Consider the following 18470-nt stretch of genomic DNA (forward strand, 5'->3'; position numbering starts at 1 on the left):
GACAGCCGGCTACGTTGGGTGTAGTTGTGCTGACCACTAACATAAGCCCGCTGCAGACTCAGATTACAAGGGACTGTTGCGCCAAATATATATATATATATATATTTATATGTATTGGTGTTATTATTTTACCTTACCTCTCAGTAGCGTAAGTAAGTACGAATGGGCCTCCCCGCAAAAATGTTAAACGGACCCCCTCTATCCAAATCCATGAGTCACGTAAAATTTACAGAGAACAGTTTTGACTTTCTATGTTCTATCAGTGAATCACAACTTGCTCATATGCAAAAAAAAAAAAAAAAAAAAAAAAAAAAAAAAAAAAAACATTATTATTATTATTATTATTATTATTATTATTATTATTATTATATTATTGTTGTTGTTGTGCTATAGTTTTCGTCTATTCTGCTGTACCAACCTCGAGAGTCTACGACATCCGACATTTTTAATGAGGTGTAGTCGCCCCACTTTTTGTTGTTTCGTTCGATGCTGGTTTCACTGTCCTTTTCCCACCTTTGAATTACATAAGCACGGCAGATCGCGAAAACTCGACAAGTCGCGCTGTTTCCGAAATGAAGCTCCCAGCCATTTACTCACCCTGATATATCGTCGTCCTTCCCCATTCAAGGCACAAGCACCACACTGACTATAGTGCGTCCAGTAAGAGAACGTCTCTGACAGCTCGCAGTTACATTGCCACTACTCGCGTGTCAAGGTTTTTTTTTTCGGTGCAACTGTAGTGGCAGTTTAATTAATGGTATAAGACAGTGTGATCGTGGTTGCTAATACTGGTATCAAAGTAGGTGCTGCAACGTCCCACCGCATGTTGTAAGAAACGTCAGAGACCATCTCTTGTTGGCCGTGCTACGAGTGAGATTCTTGTCACGTTTGGCGCGCGGTTGTTATGCCTTGTAGCTCTTATCGCTGCACAATGATTTCGTTCAAAAAGTAGCGAGTGGTCATAATGTTTTCGCTGGTCAGTATAATTTTGTTGGCATTTAATTTACTAAATAATCGCTCAGGTGTTACCGTCTTCACAGGTAAAAATGATATATAGTTGGAACATCACATAATTTTTAACATCCTAACATTATAAAGTTTAACTTCGAAACTGAAATGGGCCAATTTCTGTTCTGGGCCCTGCAGGCCCTTTAGTTGCGCCACAGCATTTTCTCTACTCAGAAGGATAGGGACAAATAGAAAAATCAAAATTCATTCTGTCCATTTTTCAAGCATCATACACTTCAGGAAAAAAAATCATATAATACTGATATGTAAGAAAATATTGGTATTGTTTGTTTTCTGTATACAAAGAACCATTTAGGTTTTTTATGTCATATTCTGGTAATAATCGAAAAAAAAAAGAAAAGAGCTTCATGTGATAAACGGACGAAAGAAAATTTGTCAACGCGATGCGAATGACGTTTTCTGCAACCTAATTCACGTTTTTCGTACAAAAACTCTATTCCTACCTGCAAAAAGAAAAGATTTCTGTTACCCGTCAATGGTTGAGATTTTGCCCTGCGGCTGAACAACACGGCTTGTAAAAATAGACTCTGACTGACTGCAGGTGCACGAAGGAAAAAAAAACCTCTTGGATTCCTCTCCCCGCCCACTTCAATTGTGGATATCCTGGACACATTCAAACTGAGCGGTACGATCTTTCAGTTCTTCCCAGTAGAGGTGCCAGCAGTGATTTGCTAAATGAAAAAGTGAGCATCTGGTGGCGAAAAGGCGAAGTGCTCGGACAAGGGGGTGGGCACAGTAACCTTAATACCTTCTCTGGTCGTTTCTTTTCCATGTTCTATTTATTTGTACATGTAATATATTTTGGAAATTGATTTAACTATTGTCATCTGATATAGTACCATAGACTACACAATTGTTTACTGACCATATATATATATTTCCATTCAGATATATATATATATATATATATATATATATATATATATATATATATATATAGAGAGAGAGAGAGAGAGAGAGAGAGAGAGATATTACATGCTTGAAGATAAGCAATAGACTTTTAGTATATACTATGTTTGTGGTCCGTAAAGTGAACCATGTATTTATTTTAAGTGTAATCATTAAAACCGGAATAATTCTCTTTACCTACAGAAAATTTATGCCCAAATGGACGAACGTGATGCGGTGGCAGGAGTTGCAGCAGTACAGACTGTTCAGGCTTCCATCAAGGAGGAAATTCTTTATTATGAAATGGCTGGTCAATATCGGGTAACATAGATTTCTTTCATTTCCTCAAAGCAAAGTTGTTAGTTAAGAAGTCACCATACAAGTTAAGAGTAAAATAATGTTTGTGGCTGTAGAATGAATTTTAAAGAAAATGAGTTCAAGTAATGTGAAAAAAGCATAAATGTTTATGGTCTGTGTAGTCTGTGTGAAACAACAGAAGAAAGAAAATATTATATGATATGAGGGGTAAATTTGAATAACTAGCAATTCTTAAATTTTTCAGGAGAGCAGAAAAACAAACGCCCTTATCCAATTAACCAGCGTATTCACACACTATTTTCGGAGACAAGCGTTCGCTACGGAGCAAAGATATTACCTTAACCTCATCTAGATACATACAGACATGCTCAAAATTGTAGAAAATACGTATATCTTATTTTACCGGAAATACGTCGATACGCGTTTATCCAAATTACCCCTTCATATATTGCATCAAGTAACTTTAAAATAGCATAAATGTTTCTGGTCTATGTAGTCTGTATAAAACAACAGAGGGGAAGGAAATATATTGTGAAATATTGTAGTTTATATTTTTATATTTCTTTTAAACCTGTAATTGAAAATCTTAGCCCATACGTGGAACTTTGCTATACCAAACAGAGTAATGCTAACCAAATCAACAAACTAACCATATGCCATTGTATTTTAATGGAAATTCTTGCACTCTATTCGACTGCTGTGCAAGGCTTCATTCACATAAGACAATTTTACACAATAGTTTCCATTGCTTCTTTCCTTGATGGTTTCATTGAATGGCAGCGAAGCTAAGTTTTATTTCAGTGTATTGTATCCGTTACAAGGTAAAACAGGATCGTTTCTACTCTATTTTTCCAATTATTTCTAGTATAAGTATAAAGAACTTTTAGGTGTAAAAAATAATTTCCGTATATTTTGTTTTGATTTTTTTTTTTTTTAAATCACAAATACATTCTCAACATCATTTATACATTCAACTTCAAAAGATATATTGTTCTCAATCTATTACAGAAATAAATGAAAAGCTATAGTAATATAGAAAGAAAATATTGATTTGTTTCAAAACAAACTTAATGTGCTTTTACTGCTTTACACTTTTTTTTTTTTTTTTTTTTTTTTAAATAGGAAATATGGAAATATTAAGTCTGTTTGATATTTCTATCAGTAATGTTAGGTTTGATTTGTTATGCATTGAATTGAAAAGGCTATTTTGAAATTAGCAAAGTGAGAAAACGTTAATATTTTAATAGACGAATATGTATTAAAAATTATCGCAGTGTCGAAAAAAAAAAAATAGTATATCATGTCTTGTTGTAAATAGAAGACTTACCAATACGCGACTTTTAGTAGATGTTATTGGTGTTTACAGACTGCTGCTTTATGCTACGAAGAGTTAGCTCGCACTCCTGAATTTTCTATGGAGGATGGGATTAAGATGATAGAATGTTACTTGTCACTAAATGATCCTTACCATGCAGACTGTATTGTGGACGAGTTGAGTCGTGAAAAGTAAGTATTACTTTAAACTATTGCATGGTTTGTAAAACAAGGGAGGAATAGACTTAATAGACTTCCAAATTATGCTGCACATAACAGCCGAAATTCTTATAGAATGGCTTTGTGCATCTATCTGTCGACAAGTATCAGCGAAAATGGTGAGAGATATTAAGATTTTTTTTTGTAATCGATTCAGCGCCCAAATGATAGGTTTCGTCTCCTCCGTTAAGTCTCTATTAAAAGCAAAAGTGGTTAAAAGTAGGCACTTCCGGTTTCAACATTTATCGCCATAGAACCAAAACGATAACAGATAGCATAAAGTTTTTTTATTTAACGATTCAGAGTCTAAGACAACATAACATGAGTATCCATAACATTCTACCAAAACCGAAAATGATTCAAATTTACTATTATTTTCGGTTTCAATAACTGGTTTCAACGTTTATCCCCATAGATCAAAAACGGCAATAGATAGCAAGATTTTTTTTTTTTTTTTTTTTTTCAAACGATTTACTGTCTCAAGACAACGTATCATGACTATTCACAGCACTCTATCACTGATTCAAATTTACTGTTACTACGGGTTTCAATGCTGATTTCGGGTCATGCTATCAAGATGGTCCTATTCACAATCAAGTCAGTGTGCCAAGAATAGGTTTCATTTGTTCCGTTAACTCTCTATTCAACCGGATGTGGTTAAAATTAGCAATTTTTGATTTCAGCGTTTATCGCTATAGAACGAAACGGTAACAGATAACAAAAAGCGATGTTTTGCAAATGATTCAGCATCTCAAGACAAAATATCATGACTATCCACAACACTCAACCAAAACAGGAAACGATTCAGATTTACTATCATTTCCGGTTTGAATACTGATTTCCGTAGTGTAAAAACCGTAAAAGATATCAAGAACCTACTTTTTGCAATCGATTCAGTGTCCAGAGTGTCTCCTCTCTTAGCCGTCTATTCAAACAGATTTGTGGTTTCAACCTTTATCGCCATAGCATAAAAACAATAGAAGATAGGAGTAATGGCTTTTTGATATGGATTCAACAGGCTCTATCTTTGATCTTATTACCCTATTGGAACCAGTACTTAAACGTACATAGATGCACTACTTCAAGTTTGAGTATTGAATTCACATAGTTTGGAAGTCTCAGTTTCACACTGTAAAACGATACTCACTTGTTATTAGTATTTTTATTAAAGTGGGACTAGTTCGTACTGTCTCAAATAGCAAATCAGTCGGTGATCCAATATGGCTATAGCTATGTTTAATCAAGTTTAGGTGGCACGGTGGCTTAGTGGTAGAGCTCTCATCTTTGATGCGAGGAGTCCTTAGTTTAATGCCAGGCTATGTACATTTGTGGTGAACAACTTCGTGCCGTGGGTTCTCTCGCGGTTCTCCCGTTTTCCCCACATTTTCATTCCATCAATTCTTTCATAATCATTCACTTCCGTTAATCATCCATCTCCTTTATCCTTAAAGGTATAATCATTGGATTTTAAACTAGAAATTTAATTTAATTTCGCTAAGTTTGGTTAATTAATCACATCTGACATACTCCCAAAGTTGTAACGAGACATCAGTAAATTTATATTCATCTTTTAAGTGTTCGATAGTCGTGTGTTAAGGGTGATCGACAGTCTGTATTTCTGTCTTTACTTTGCTAAAAATACTAGTGAAGTCGAAACACTTCAGAGCGAAAATCAAAATAGAGGAAAATGTAATGAGCAAAAAGGTAAAATTAACTACTGTATTCCGTTATTTTACATTTTCATATTTTGTTATAATTTAAGGAATTTCTTTTCGATTTTCTATTGTTTTAATTGGGTAATTAGTATCTGATTTGCTATTGCACGTACTTTTTGCATGTGATCTCGGATTTGATTTTTGGTGGTGGTACTAACCTTGATATAAACCCAAATAGTGATTCCAATCCGACTTTAAACTATAGATCTTGTCTCACATAACCTTACTATTTAAAAGGAACGTTCAGTTCAAACAATTCAAACAACACACATAACCACAAGTGGGCCAAGACAGCAGGCACATGATACATGCAACCCTACATATACAATAGTCTTAGATTATATTTAACAGGAGGCAAAATACACCAGCAGTACAAGCTATGCATGCAATCGATATCGTAAAATAATAATAATAATAATAATAATAAAAATAATAAAATAAACATACACAAAATTTAAAGAAGATTATATATGACATGTAAATAAAGACTCGTAACTAAGATAAAAAGGAAAAAGTACAGTATCAAAAATAAATAAATAAATAAATAAAAGGTTAAACCTAGAAGAAAAGGAAAGATGTTAGGAAAATAAAGTATAAATGACTAAAATACAAACTAACAAAACTTCAGGAAAACCTTTCAAACATAATAATAATAATAATAATAATAATAATAATAATAATAATAATAATAATAATAATAATAATAATAATAATAATAATAATAATAATAATAATAATTTTTATTTATTTATTTATTGTTTCTGAATGATAATGACAAAGTGTAACCATTCTCTTAAATCAAGAGCCAGTGGTCCCGCATATTGTAGTCGCTAACGCTCTCGCCTTTGGTGCGAGCAGTCCAAGGTTCGATGCCCGGTGGGAATACTCTGTCGAAGATGTGTAAAAAGGCTTTGTTAGGCCAGCCATTCTGAGTGAGAATCTCCTGGTTTTTCCTTATCCACACCAGGCAAATGCCGGGATGGTACCTAACGTAGTGTTCCCTAGCCGCTCCCTTTCTTCCTGTCCATTTCCCCGGGTAGCGTGATCGTTCAGGGATGTCATCTCTCATACGTGACGGGCAAACATGGCCATAGATTCTGAAATCCCAGAAATCTAATTCCTAATCCTTAAATCCAGACCTAATCAAAATTCATCGAATGTAAGTTAATGTAATATCTAACACAACCGAGGGTGTCCCTGGCTGAGCTGAGCCACCAAATGTAGGCAGCATTACTTCTTAAACAGTGGGCTTCTTCCCACCGAATTTCGTTCAGATCTGGCCAGTAGTTACCAAGAAATAAAGTACCACATACAAGGCGAGAAGAGATCGGTTACCAAATGTTGTAATTATTGTTCCTTAGACCCTGCGTTATTTACTTACCAAATTTGGTTCAGATCTAAGTAGAAAGTTCCCAGAAAGAAAGTAACACATATATACCTTGAGTGATACTACAGGGTGATTTAAAAAAAAAAAAACTCACGGATTTCATTTGGGTCTAGAATTTGATCCGTGTGGATCCGTGTAGAAGTGAAATCCGATTTTCATGCGGTTTGTGGCAAATGATCAAGGAAGGATGGGAGATTTATGGAACTATGTTTACTTGTTTAAATTCATGCGGGGTAATATCGGTCCCGCCTCAAGAAAAACAGCAAGTATTCGCCAGTGTACCTCACAATTGGGATGAGGAGCGGTAAGGTGTGGAGATTTGAGTTTTCTTCGTTAGATGGCAACCTCGTCAATGTCAATAAGAAACAGGGAACTGGGCTGTTGTGTTGAGAATTGTGCTGTACGATTCTGTGCTACTGTGTGAGTATGGTCATGACAGTGTACTCTTGGAGCAACATGAATTTATCGTTAAAAGTTTCTGGAGAACGGAATCTCTTGTTGCTACGCAAAGGGCATTTAGAAACAAATTTGCTTCATGTTCTGCCCCAGATAGGAACATAATATGGTCACTAGTTAATAAATTGGAAGGAGCAGGATCGTTCCTGAATAACACAAGGAAGCACTGGGTCCCGCATGCGGGTGTTGTGGAAGATGTCAGTTATCGACTCCTTAGGTCGTCCAAGAAATCTCCCTATCGTTTATCGCAAGAAACCGGCTATAGCTATTCAACATGTAATTTATGGGTGTTACCACTAACACTTGATATATATTCTCACAAACATTTAATCTGTATTCTGCAATTTCACTTCAAAAATCCAAAACCACATTCCAGTTGTAAGGTACACTGGCGAATATTTTCTGTTTTTCTTGAGGCGTGGTCGATATTACCCCGGATGAATTTAAACCAGTAAACATTATCTCATATGTCTCCCATCCTTCCTTAATCATTTGTCACAAACCGCATGAAAATCGGACTTCAGTTAGAAATTCTAGACTCAAATGAAATCCGTGAGTTTTAAAAACATCAACTCCCGTACACTTATTCCGAAGTAGCTACACTATTTCCGAATTCATTAATATATTATTTTCGAATTCACACAAGACATTGTTCTTCTCTCTTCGAGTGTTTTGTCTGGCGTTGTATTTACTTGACCAATTCAGAGCGGATAGCAGACGGGGTATTGACAGGAAACCTGATTGACGACCTAAGAAGTGACAAGGGAATTGTGTAGATGTCAGTAAAGGAGGGTAATCTTCTAAGTAGCACTTTCCTCAAAATCTTGACACTAATGATATAGTGTTGTCTCCTATCATTGTGGCTAGCGTTCATTTGCAGGGTCAAATTCTGCTCGAGTTTATTATCTCCCTGCGTTAACATATGGGAGCTTTATACAGGGTGTTTCAAAACAACACCGACAACGTTTGGGAAGTGACTCCTGACATTAAGATAAAACAAACAAACAAAAAAAAAAGTATAGACCAACCTCGGTACACAAATGCTTCCTTTCGCAGTTATAGGCTGACGAAAACGTCGAAAAATGAACTTTAAAGATCCATAGCTCCAAAACTATGGGGCCTACCGCACTCGGGTCAAGACTTTACTAAGGAACTAATATGCGCTCTATCGAAAAATGCATGCTTCAGAATCCTAAGGTATTCACGCAACAATTTTTGTACAGGTAGTTTGGTTACGGCATATAATCTGAAATACTCACTACCTTTTCAAAAATTGTTGCGGAAGTACTGCAGGATTCTGAAGCATGCATTTTTCGATAGAGCACATATTAGTTCCTTAGTAAAGTCTTGACCCGAGTGCGGTAGGCCCCATAGTTTTGGAGCTATGGATCTTTAAAGTTCATTTTTCGACGTTTTCGTCAGCCTATAACTGCGAAAGGAAGCATTTGTGTACCGAGGTTGGTCTATACTTTTTGTCTTATCTTGGTGTCAGGAATCAACTCCCAAACGTTGTAGGTGTTGTTTTGAAACACCTTGTATATATATATATATATATATATATATATATATATATATATATATATATATGAAGTGCTACTTTATTTCTCAGTAACTACTGGCCGGATCTGAACGAAATTTGATGGCAAGTAGCCCATCGTTTAAAATGTAAATTATATTTGGTGGCCAAGCTTGGCCAGGAATAGGTTCGGCTCGACAACAGTGTTTTGTGTTCCACAGCTTTGCACGCTGGGGACTTCTGAGTTCCGTTCATCTCGGCTTATGTGCAGTATATGTATAAGTGGGGATTCCAGATTATATGTGAATAGTAAGTCTTTTTTTCATGATGTTATATGAGGACGTAATACACGATCCACTCCACCTGTATGTATGTATGGTAACAAAACTAAATTGTAAGTCTTTACTGGAAAGTACAACTGTCTCTTCTCCAGGTAAGCGAGATTATACGGTGACCAGAGAAGTGCATCTGGATGGCGTTCTACTTCTGATTTTTTTTTTTTTTTCAGCGGCTAACATATTTTTAAAGATTTTGTCATTGTATGTTCAAAATAAAGTATATATATATATATATATAATTTTTTCCTTTTTTTTAAAGTTCGCTTCCTGATAACATACTTCATCAGTTCAATTTGGAAATACTGCGGAAGTTGAACGAATGGGATCTGATTCAGGGTGCAGTAAATCAATTTGAGCAAGATAATCCTGGTATATGGAGCTGGAGCTCATCAGTGTCTCAGATACTTTTGTCAATTAAAAATGAACATAATATAAACATTAATTATCATGTCTCGAAAATTGCTACGAAATTAATGGAGCCTTTATCATCGAGTAGCTATGGACAAGGAGCGTACCAACGAGGATACGTAGATATTTCTAAGTAAGTATATAATAATTTACTCGAAAATACGGAAAATACAGAATTTAATTATAAATACATTGTTTTTTTTTTTTTTTAAGTGCATTTCAGTATTACTAATATTACCACTATAGTAGTAATTTTGTAGCGAACCTATTAATAATAATTATTTGTGTACAATTGATTGAAGTGTTTAGTGACGGATTGCGACACAGCAATAAGACACACAATTTCGATTTGCATAGTCGTAGTTTTGACTTGTTGTGGGCAAAGTTTCCCGTGGTATTTCTTGGAGTGATCCGTTTTTTAACTTTATATATATATATATATATATATAAGAAAAAGGACTTCTATAGCGAATAATACACTAATACCTAGTTGCCTTATTGACTACAATGAGAGCTCAGTTTAGTGTCATAGATGTTTTATAGATTAGTGTTTCCTTTGCAACAAAAGGGAAGTGGTGAGTAGTTTTGAATCATGTTCGGGTATTGAATCAATTCTACCAGGCAGATATTATATTTCCTTACGTTAATTGAAGAATTATCTGGAAAGTTTCCTTGTTTTCTGTCCAAGATTTTTATCTTAAACAGAAAATAAATCAATATGTTAATTTACTACAAGGTAATATTTTGAGTATAACATTGATTCGAAAGTTTACTACTTTTCAGTATACGTTTCAAAAAATTTTAAAAATTGTCATTACAGTAGAACCACGATTGTCCGAGCTAATGTGGACCTGAGTAACTTAGGATTTTTAATGTAAATTTACCCTATTTTGATGTTTGTAAAATTACTTCATCCATCTTCACTCTGGAACTATTACTTAAATCATTAATACTTTTTCTGACCAGAGTATGTACTTATTTATTAAAATTAAAATAACTCGTAACAGTTTCAATAACTTAGGAATAACGTCTGATGAAGATTACGTTAAGTTATTGAAATTGTAAATAGTTATTTTAATTTTAATAACTAAGTACCAAATTTCACAAAATTAAATCCCCACGTTAAGCGGGTTTGCATATTCAGGCTCCTAACTATGAAAACATTTACGCTCACTCCAACCTCAATCATTTCACGAATTCAACCTGTTTTACGTATGTTATTAGGACATAATATTGATTGTGATTTATTCTAGAAACACTTTTATACAATGCAAGAGCTGTAACGTCCAAATATTTGCTGAGAACTCATAGTCGTATCGGAATAAGCAAAAGCGAGTATGGAACAGTAAACTGCTTTCACAAAAGGCAAAAGAAGAGGTGCAAAGGCATGCAAAACGGTCGAGTGGTTTGGGTCGATACACTACCAATCACATGTTTGTGTGTTCAAACCCGGTAGCAAGTTGTTTCTTTTTTTAAGTGTCTTCCTATTTTCATCCGGAGGCTGAAAATATTTCTTTGAGTAACTCATTGAAAATTTCTTTTGTTTCAAACTCGATTAGAACGGAACATTATATGAATTGCAAATCTTAAATCCATAGCTTAAAAAAAAAATGAAGTATACTCACTACTCCATTATCCTCTGATTTCTAACGAAATAAACAGTGGTGACTTCAGAAAATTATCCTCGGGGGGAATTTCAATATGCGGGTAGAGGGCAAACATTGGTACTCCACATTGAGCATGATCGAATATATCGTCCTGAAGGCGGAAATTTCTTAGCTCGAGAGGGGTCTCAAATTCTCCCTCAGATCACGTCCTGAAAGCATCATTGCTTAAAAGCTTTTCGTAACAAATATAATATTACACTTGTTTATCGTTCTACATTTTGAATTGGTAAAATCATAACTTATAGAGAATTATAATAAAAGCATAAAAATTACAATACCAATTATGTATAAATTATCCTGTAAGTTACCAACTTTGGGTCAGATTAAAACTCAAATATTTGTTTTCGGATTGCACTTAGAAGTAAGTCCTCTCTATATAATCCTGATTGGAAAGCATGTATAACTCTAATTAATTAATCAATATTTATACAAATATTTTTTTTTATTTTACTATTTTTACTATTCAATATTATATACACTTCATTTCCAAAATCAAAATCTCGAAAATATATATTGTACGAGTGCAGATTCGCAAATAAATGCTTATTTATCATATATATTGGTCTCTACTCGAAATTTTATTTAATCAAAGCCGACAAGAACACAGACAGAAACATCGAGAACAGGTGAAAAAAGAGAGAAAAAAAGTGCTGTACCCTGCGGGGACCCGTACTTAGTTCGAATGGTGCTTTATAAGCCGAACGCCTTAGACCACTCGGCTATGGTAACAACTAGTGATTGTGGCAATGGCTTCGAGTAGTAGTTCTTATTACAGAATAACATTTTCTATTGCCTAAAATTTAAACCTAATTTACTTTGATATAATATATCTATTAATTTGTTTCATGAACACGTTTTCCTTACTTTGATGAATGATGTATGTTGTTGATATAGATTCTATTACACGTTCTTTCGTACATATTATAGAAAGTATCAGGGTTATTTATGATCTTTCATGGAAATTGACTGGCGCATGCGCAGTACACAGACAGTTCAATTGGAAGGCGAGGAATGAAACGCTAACACACTGTTAGAATGTTTCCCTCGCAAGCAGTAGTTCACAACCGAGGGACGGCGGGACGCACTTCCTCCTCCTGGGGTGGCGTGAAGTGTTTACGAAGTCCCTTCGTTGTGTTATATTTCTTGAATGATTATGCACAATATCCAGTCACATCTTCTACACATTTGGAAGTGATAAATCGTAGTATACAGGTAAATAAACCGTCCTCCATACACAGTGATTGTTGCTTTTCCAAGATTATAAGCTGAAACACTTTTTATTTCAATAGAATATAAAAGTTTCAATGGGAGGGGTTAGAACCCCCTCAACCCCCTGGGTTTTTGATATGTCACCGCCTAAACTCTAACTTTCAAGTTAGAATCGAAAAATGGAGACATGTGACCTACTAAATATATTTTTAGTTCATTATACATTTTCATAAATAAAATATCCACAATTACAATGACAGTAAATGCTAAGTAATTATTGTAAATCTTTGTACTTTCATTTTCCCTCTTTCTTCTCAACTGAGCTTGAAAAATGTAAAAATGGAAGGTTAAGAATTTCAAATATTACGTATATTTTAGCGTATTACGAAATTATATTTAATAGAATCCGGCAGGATCACATACAGAAACGTCAAGAAGAGGTAAAATCAAATTGTACTGTGGTGGCATTCGAACTACTCTTGAATGGTGCCTCAGAATCTCTAGCCAAGTGCCTTAGTCCACTCGGCTAATGTGACAAGTTGAAAATATAGTAAGCGTGTTTCATGTTCAATCTTTTGTTACAGTATGAAATTTATTTTGTATTCTCTGAAGTCTAAGCCTATTTTGGCCTGATGTAATAGTCTGTTGAAATTGTTTTATGTTTATGGTATTCTTTACTTTGACGAATGATGTTGTTAATATAGGTTCTATTACGTATTCGTTCATAAATATTACAACAATTGTCAGGATTATTTATGACCTTTCATGAAAATTGACTGGTGCATGCGCAGTAGAAACAGAAAGATGCACTTTACCGACATTTGTCATACACGCCAGAACGCACATTTCTAACAGGTTCTGAAAATGCCTCGCTCTAAAGGTTGTGGAGAACTGTCTGTTGCTCTGAGAGGAGAAATCATAGGCTGAGCAAAAATGGGACAAACTGTGCCTCAGATTGCTAGAGATCTGAGATGTGACAAGAAAACGGTCAAGAAATGGGTTCAGCGACATGAAGAAGGTGGTGAATGGTTCAGGTCTCGGTCAAGAAGTGGAAGGCCAAAAGTGACAACTGCAGCTCAAGATCAAGCTTTAGTTACAGAAGTAATCAACAGACCTCTACGCCACACGTCAATCCTCTTGGACAAAGCCAGAGAATATAATTGTTCTCACGAAACAATAAGAAGAAGATTATTGGGGGCTGGTCTACACTGTTCAAGACCCGCTAGGAAGACTCTCCTGACTGAAACTCACAAGGCCAGACGAATGGAATGGGCACAGAATAACATAACCCAACCTCAGTCATATTGGGACTTAGTCATCTGGACCGACGAGAAGGTTTTCAAGTCTAACCAACAAGGCAGAGTTATATTGTATAGACCGCGCGGAACCAGGTATGCTGAGCAAAATATTATCAGAACTTCTTGTTCAGGGCGAATATCAGCACACTTTTGGGGATACATGACGGCTGCTGGTCCTGGAGATTTGGTTGCGGTGCCTGAGAGAATGAACAGTAGTGTTTACATTAACATCCTCGAAAATACATTGTTACCGTCCTTAAAAAGAAACTTCCCCGAACAGGAAGAATATATATTTATGCATGATAACAGTGCTGTTCACACTTCCCGGCAAACACGAGAGTGGGTAAGTGAACATCCAGAGTTAATTTGTATTGAGTGGCCCCCTCTATCCCCAGATTTGAACCCCATTGAACATCTGTGGGCCTACATGGTGCAAGAATGGGAAGAGAGACGTGAAGACAGAGACCAAACGTTTCTTCAAAATCATGTTATAGAACTGTGGCAACATTTTCGTGACACACCGTCGTATTGCTCGAGACTTGTATCTAGTATCCCCTCCAGACTTCAAGAAGTTATTGACACTGGAGGTGATTACACGAAGTACTAGTGTGTTATTTTTTGTGTAAACATTTATTTAAGTTTCATTTATTTATTATATTTTTTCAAGAGCAATACTTTCGTTCTTCATTCTTTTCCTTTGCTTGTTTACTTATTAGTTCGTTAAAACGTTAAGGAAGAGTAGTATATCTTCAAAAAGTATTTGTGAATTTACTTTGAACGTTTCTAAGAATACATTTACTTTCTTTTTTACTCTATATCATGCCCAATATTACTTTCATTTCAGTTAATTAATAACTTTATTTCACATCTCGGATAAAAGTATTATTGTCATTTTAACGATGTTTTTCCTTTTGATTGTGTAATTTCTAGTTTCATTGAATTATCTCAATTCGAATGAATAAATCACATTTTGTTTATTGTCCCTTCCTTAGCTAGGTTCGAATTCGAGAACAATGTGGTGTAATTTACGTTCTTTATTCTTCATATTGTGCAGTAATGACAATATTAATTATTGTTCATGAGTCCAGTTGATCAGTAAAAACTTGGACAAACATTAACCTGGTGATTCTTTACGCAATGACAAGCGTAAAATACATTTTAGCTATTCTTTATACTTCACAGCGATGAAACATTCTAACAGTGTGTTAGCGTTTCATTCCTCGCCTTCCAATTGAACTGTCTGTGTACTGCGCATGCGCCAGTCAATTTCCATGAAAGATCATAAATAACCCTGATACTTTCTATAATATTTACGAAAGAACGTGTAATAGAATCTATATCAACAACATACATCATTCATCAAAGTAAGGAAAACGTGTTCATGAAACAAATTAATAGATATATTATATCAAAGTAAATTAGGTTTAAATTTTAGGCAATAGAAAATGTTATTCTGTAATAAGAACTACTACTCGAAGCCATTGCCACAATCATTAGTTGTTACCATAGCCGAGTGGTCTAAGGCGTTCAGCTTATAAAACACCATTCGAACTAAGTTCGAGTCCCCGCCGTATACAGCACTTTTATTCTCTCTTTTTTTTTCACCTGTTCTCGATGTTTCTGTCTGTGTTCTTGTCGGCTTCCATTAAATAGAATTTCGAATAGAGACCAATATATATGATAAATAAGCATTTATTTGCGAATCTGCACTCGTACAATATACATTTTCGAGATTTTGATTTTGGAAATGAAGTGTATATAATATTGAATAGTAAAAATAGTAAAATAAAAAAAAAAAATATTTGTATAAATATTGATTAATTAATTAGAGTTATACATGCTTTCCAATCAGGATTATATAGAGAGGACTTACTTCTAAGTGCAATCCGAAAACAAATATTTGAGTTTTAATCTGACCCAAAGTTGGTAAGTTACAGGATAATTTATACATAATTGGTATTGTAATTTTTATGCTTTTATTATAATTCTCTATAAGTTATGATTTTACCAATTCAAAATGTAGAACGATAAACAAGTGTAATATTATATTTGTTACGAAAAGCTTTTAAGCAATGATGCTTTCAGGACGTGATCTGAGGGAGAATTTGAGACCCCTCTCGAGCTAAGAAATTTCCGCCTTCAGGACGATATATTCGATCATGCTCAATGTGGAGTACCAATGTTTGCCCTCTACCCGCATATTGAAATTCCCCCCAAGGATAATTTTCTGAAGTCACCACTGTTTATAAATAGTTTTAGTTAGAAATCAGAGGATAATGGAGTAGTGAGTATACTTCAATTTTTTTTTTTTTTTTTTTTTTTTTTTTTTTTTTTTTTTTTTTTTTTTTTTTTTTTTTTTTTAGCTATGGATTTAAGATTCGCAATTCATATAATGTTCCGTTCTAATCGAGTTTGAAACAAAAGAAATTTTCAATGAGTTACTCAAAGAAATATTTTCAGCCTCCGGATGAAAATAGGAAGACACTTAAAAAAAGAAACAACTTGCTACCGGGTTTGAACACACAAACATGTGATTGGTAGTGTATCGACCCAAACCACTCGACCGTTTTGCATGCCTTTGCACCTCTTCTTTTGCCTTTTGTGAAAGCAGTTTACTGTTCCATACTCGCTTTTGCTTATTCCGATACGACTATGAGTTCTCAGCAAATATTTGGACGTTACAGCTCTTGCATTGTATAAAAGTGTTTCTAGAATAAATCACAATCGATATTATGTCCTAATAACATACGTAAAACAGGTTGAATTCGTGAAATGATTGAGGTTGGAGTGAGCGTAAATGTTTTCATAGTTAGGAGCCTGGGTATGCAAACCCGCTTAACGTGGGGATTTAATTTTGTGAAATTTGGTACATACTCTGGTCAGAAAAGTATTAATTATTTTGTAAAATAAATACAATTATTTACATGTCCAGCGACAGTTATCAGGTATTCTATCAAAAATTGTGATTTCGGTTAGAAAGAAGGGCAGATCCTCCTCACAATAATTATGTTAACATCTTAAAAAGTGAAGAATGTATTTTATTATTTTATACCTTATTTTTTTTCTTTATTTCAGTATCTAATGATTCTCCCAACTTAACGAAGATAAGTCTTAGTATATAAATTATTCATTAAAATAGTAGGACCAGTTTTGAAGATTTTCGTTTTAAGGGGAGTAACTTTCATATATATACGAGGTTCATTCGGAAAGTAAAGAACGTTTTTGTATAAACACTTTAATAACTGATATACAAAGGCGAAATTTGTGTTACATACTATGTGATACTTAAGTTACTTTTCGACATAGTCGCCGTGTAAATTTAAACACTTGTCATACCGTGGTACAAGTTTTTCTATGCCTTCGGCATACACAGTTGCCGCCAAACTGTTGAACCAATCACTAACAGCTTCCTTAAGTTCTTGAAATTTCAGGAAAGAATTCGTGCAGCCCATCAATAGTGAATCGCCTATCCTCTTGAATTTTTCGCTCAATTCTTCCTTTGAGTTCGTCAGTCACAACAGAAGGCCGGCCCGAGCGTTCCTCATCATGCACATTCGTCCGTCCGTCATTAAACATAATGCACCACTTACGAACTGATCCTTCATTCATTACATTTCCATACACCTCAGTGATTTGTCTATAAATTTCTATCGGACGCACTTTTCTTGCATTCAAAAATCTTATCACCCTACGAACCTCACACTTGGCGGGATCAGTAATTGTATCGCACATTTTACAGTCGCACAGCGAAGCAATAACGGACCGTAGCGGATCGCAGCTGGTGCCAGACTGAGGCTGAAGCATGCCCAGGTCAATAACCCAGCGGCAGCGGGGGTGGGGGAACACGCGCACGCGCTAGCGCAAATCGTTATTTACTTTCCGAATGACCCTCGTAAAATTAATGTAATGAGTTTGTCCCTCAATTCCTTCTAGACCGCTGGATCGATTTTGATGGTTTTAGGTGCATGATTGAACCATGAGCTAACTTGTGTTTTTGTCATGCTACTTTGGTTAAAGTGCGTATCCTTAAAGTGCGGCGGTTCAAAATGTATGCGAGAAATTGAGTATTTCATAATCCTCTCAATTTAGGAAGATGAAACTTGATATATACATTCTTCATTCAAAATAATAGGATCCGTGTCCTAACGTTCGTTGAAAATTCCCATTTTAAGGATGGCATCTTCCATGTATATAAAATTAATATAACCATGTTTATCCGAGAACTCTTCCTAGCTGCTCCGATTTTGATTATTTTTGGTACATGCGTGTACTTTCATCTATCTTATATTCTTATCACATTTTCGGCAAGGGGTAGAAGGTGAGGGGTGTGACAGGTAATTCCGGTGATGGTTAATTCCTCGACCTCTGCTACGATTTTGATGAGTTTTAGTACATGAGTGGACCCTGATCTAATTTGGGTTTTAGTACATTTTCGGCAAATGAGAGAGAACACGTGAGGGGGTCACATGTAAAAATAATCGAAAACGTCTGATCTTAATGTCTAATCCATAATTTTGGGGGTTACTCGTGGAAGTCGAAGTTCAGCTCCATCACTATAAGCTGGAGCGGAAATAGAGGGTTTAAAAGTAATAGAAAACGTTCAGCATTAGTTCCCAATCCATGAGATGAATAGTGGCATTGCTGGTGCCGCTTAAATCCAAATTCATCCCCCATGGGTATCTTAAGGGGAGGAAATGGCCCAAACACT

At 35.1% G+C, this 18470-nt stretch overlaps 1 protein-coding gene across 3 annotated transcripts in view; it reads left to right on the forward strand.

The window, feature by feature from the left end:
• Positions 1-18470, forward strand: part of LOC145688047 (serine/threonine-protein kinase ATR-like) — a 297516-nt gene that overhangs the window by 201231 nt on the left and 77815 nt on the right. For all 3 annotated transcript variants that reach the window (XM_081761752.1, XM_081761751.1, XM_081761753.1), the window contains 3 exons: positions 2122-2238; positions 3602-3741; positions 9440-9721. In XM_081761752.1, coding sequence (XP_081617878.1) covers positions 2122-2238; positions 3602-3741; positions 9440-9721 — 539 coding nt within the window. The remainder of the gene's footprint in view (positions 1-2121; positions 2239-3601; positions 3742-9439; positions 9722-18470) is intronic.

Source organism: Thermobia domestica, chromosome 6 (assembly GCF_964235325.1).
Source record: "Thermobia domestica chromosome 6, izTheDome1.hap1.1, whole genome shotgun sequence".
Taxonomy (NCBI): Eukaryota; Metazoa; Arthropoda; class Insecta; order Zygentoma; family Lepismatidae; genus Thermobia; species Thermobia domestica.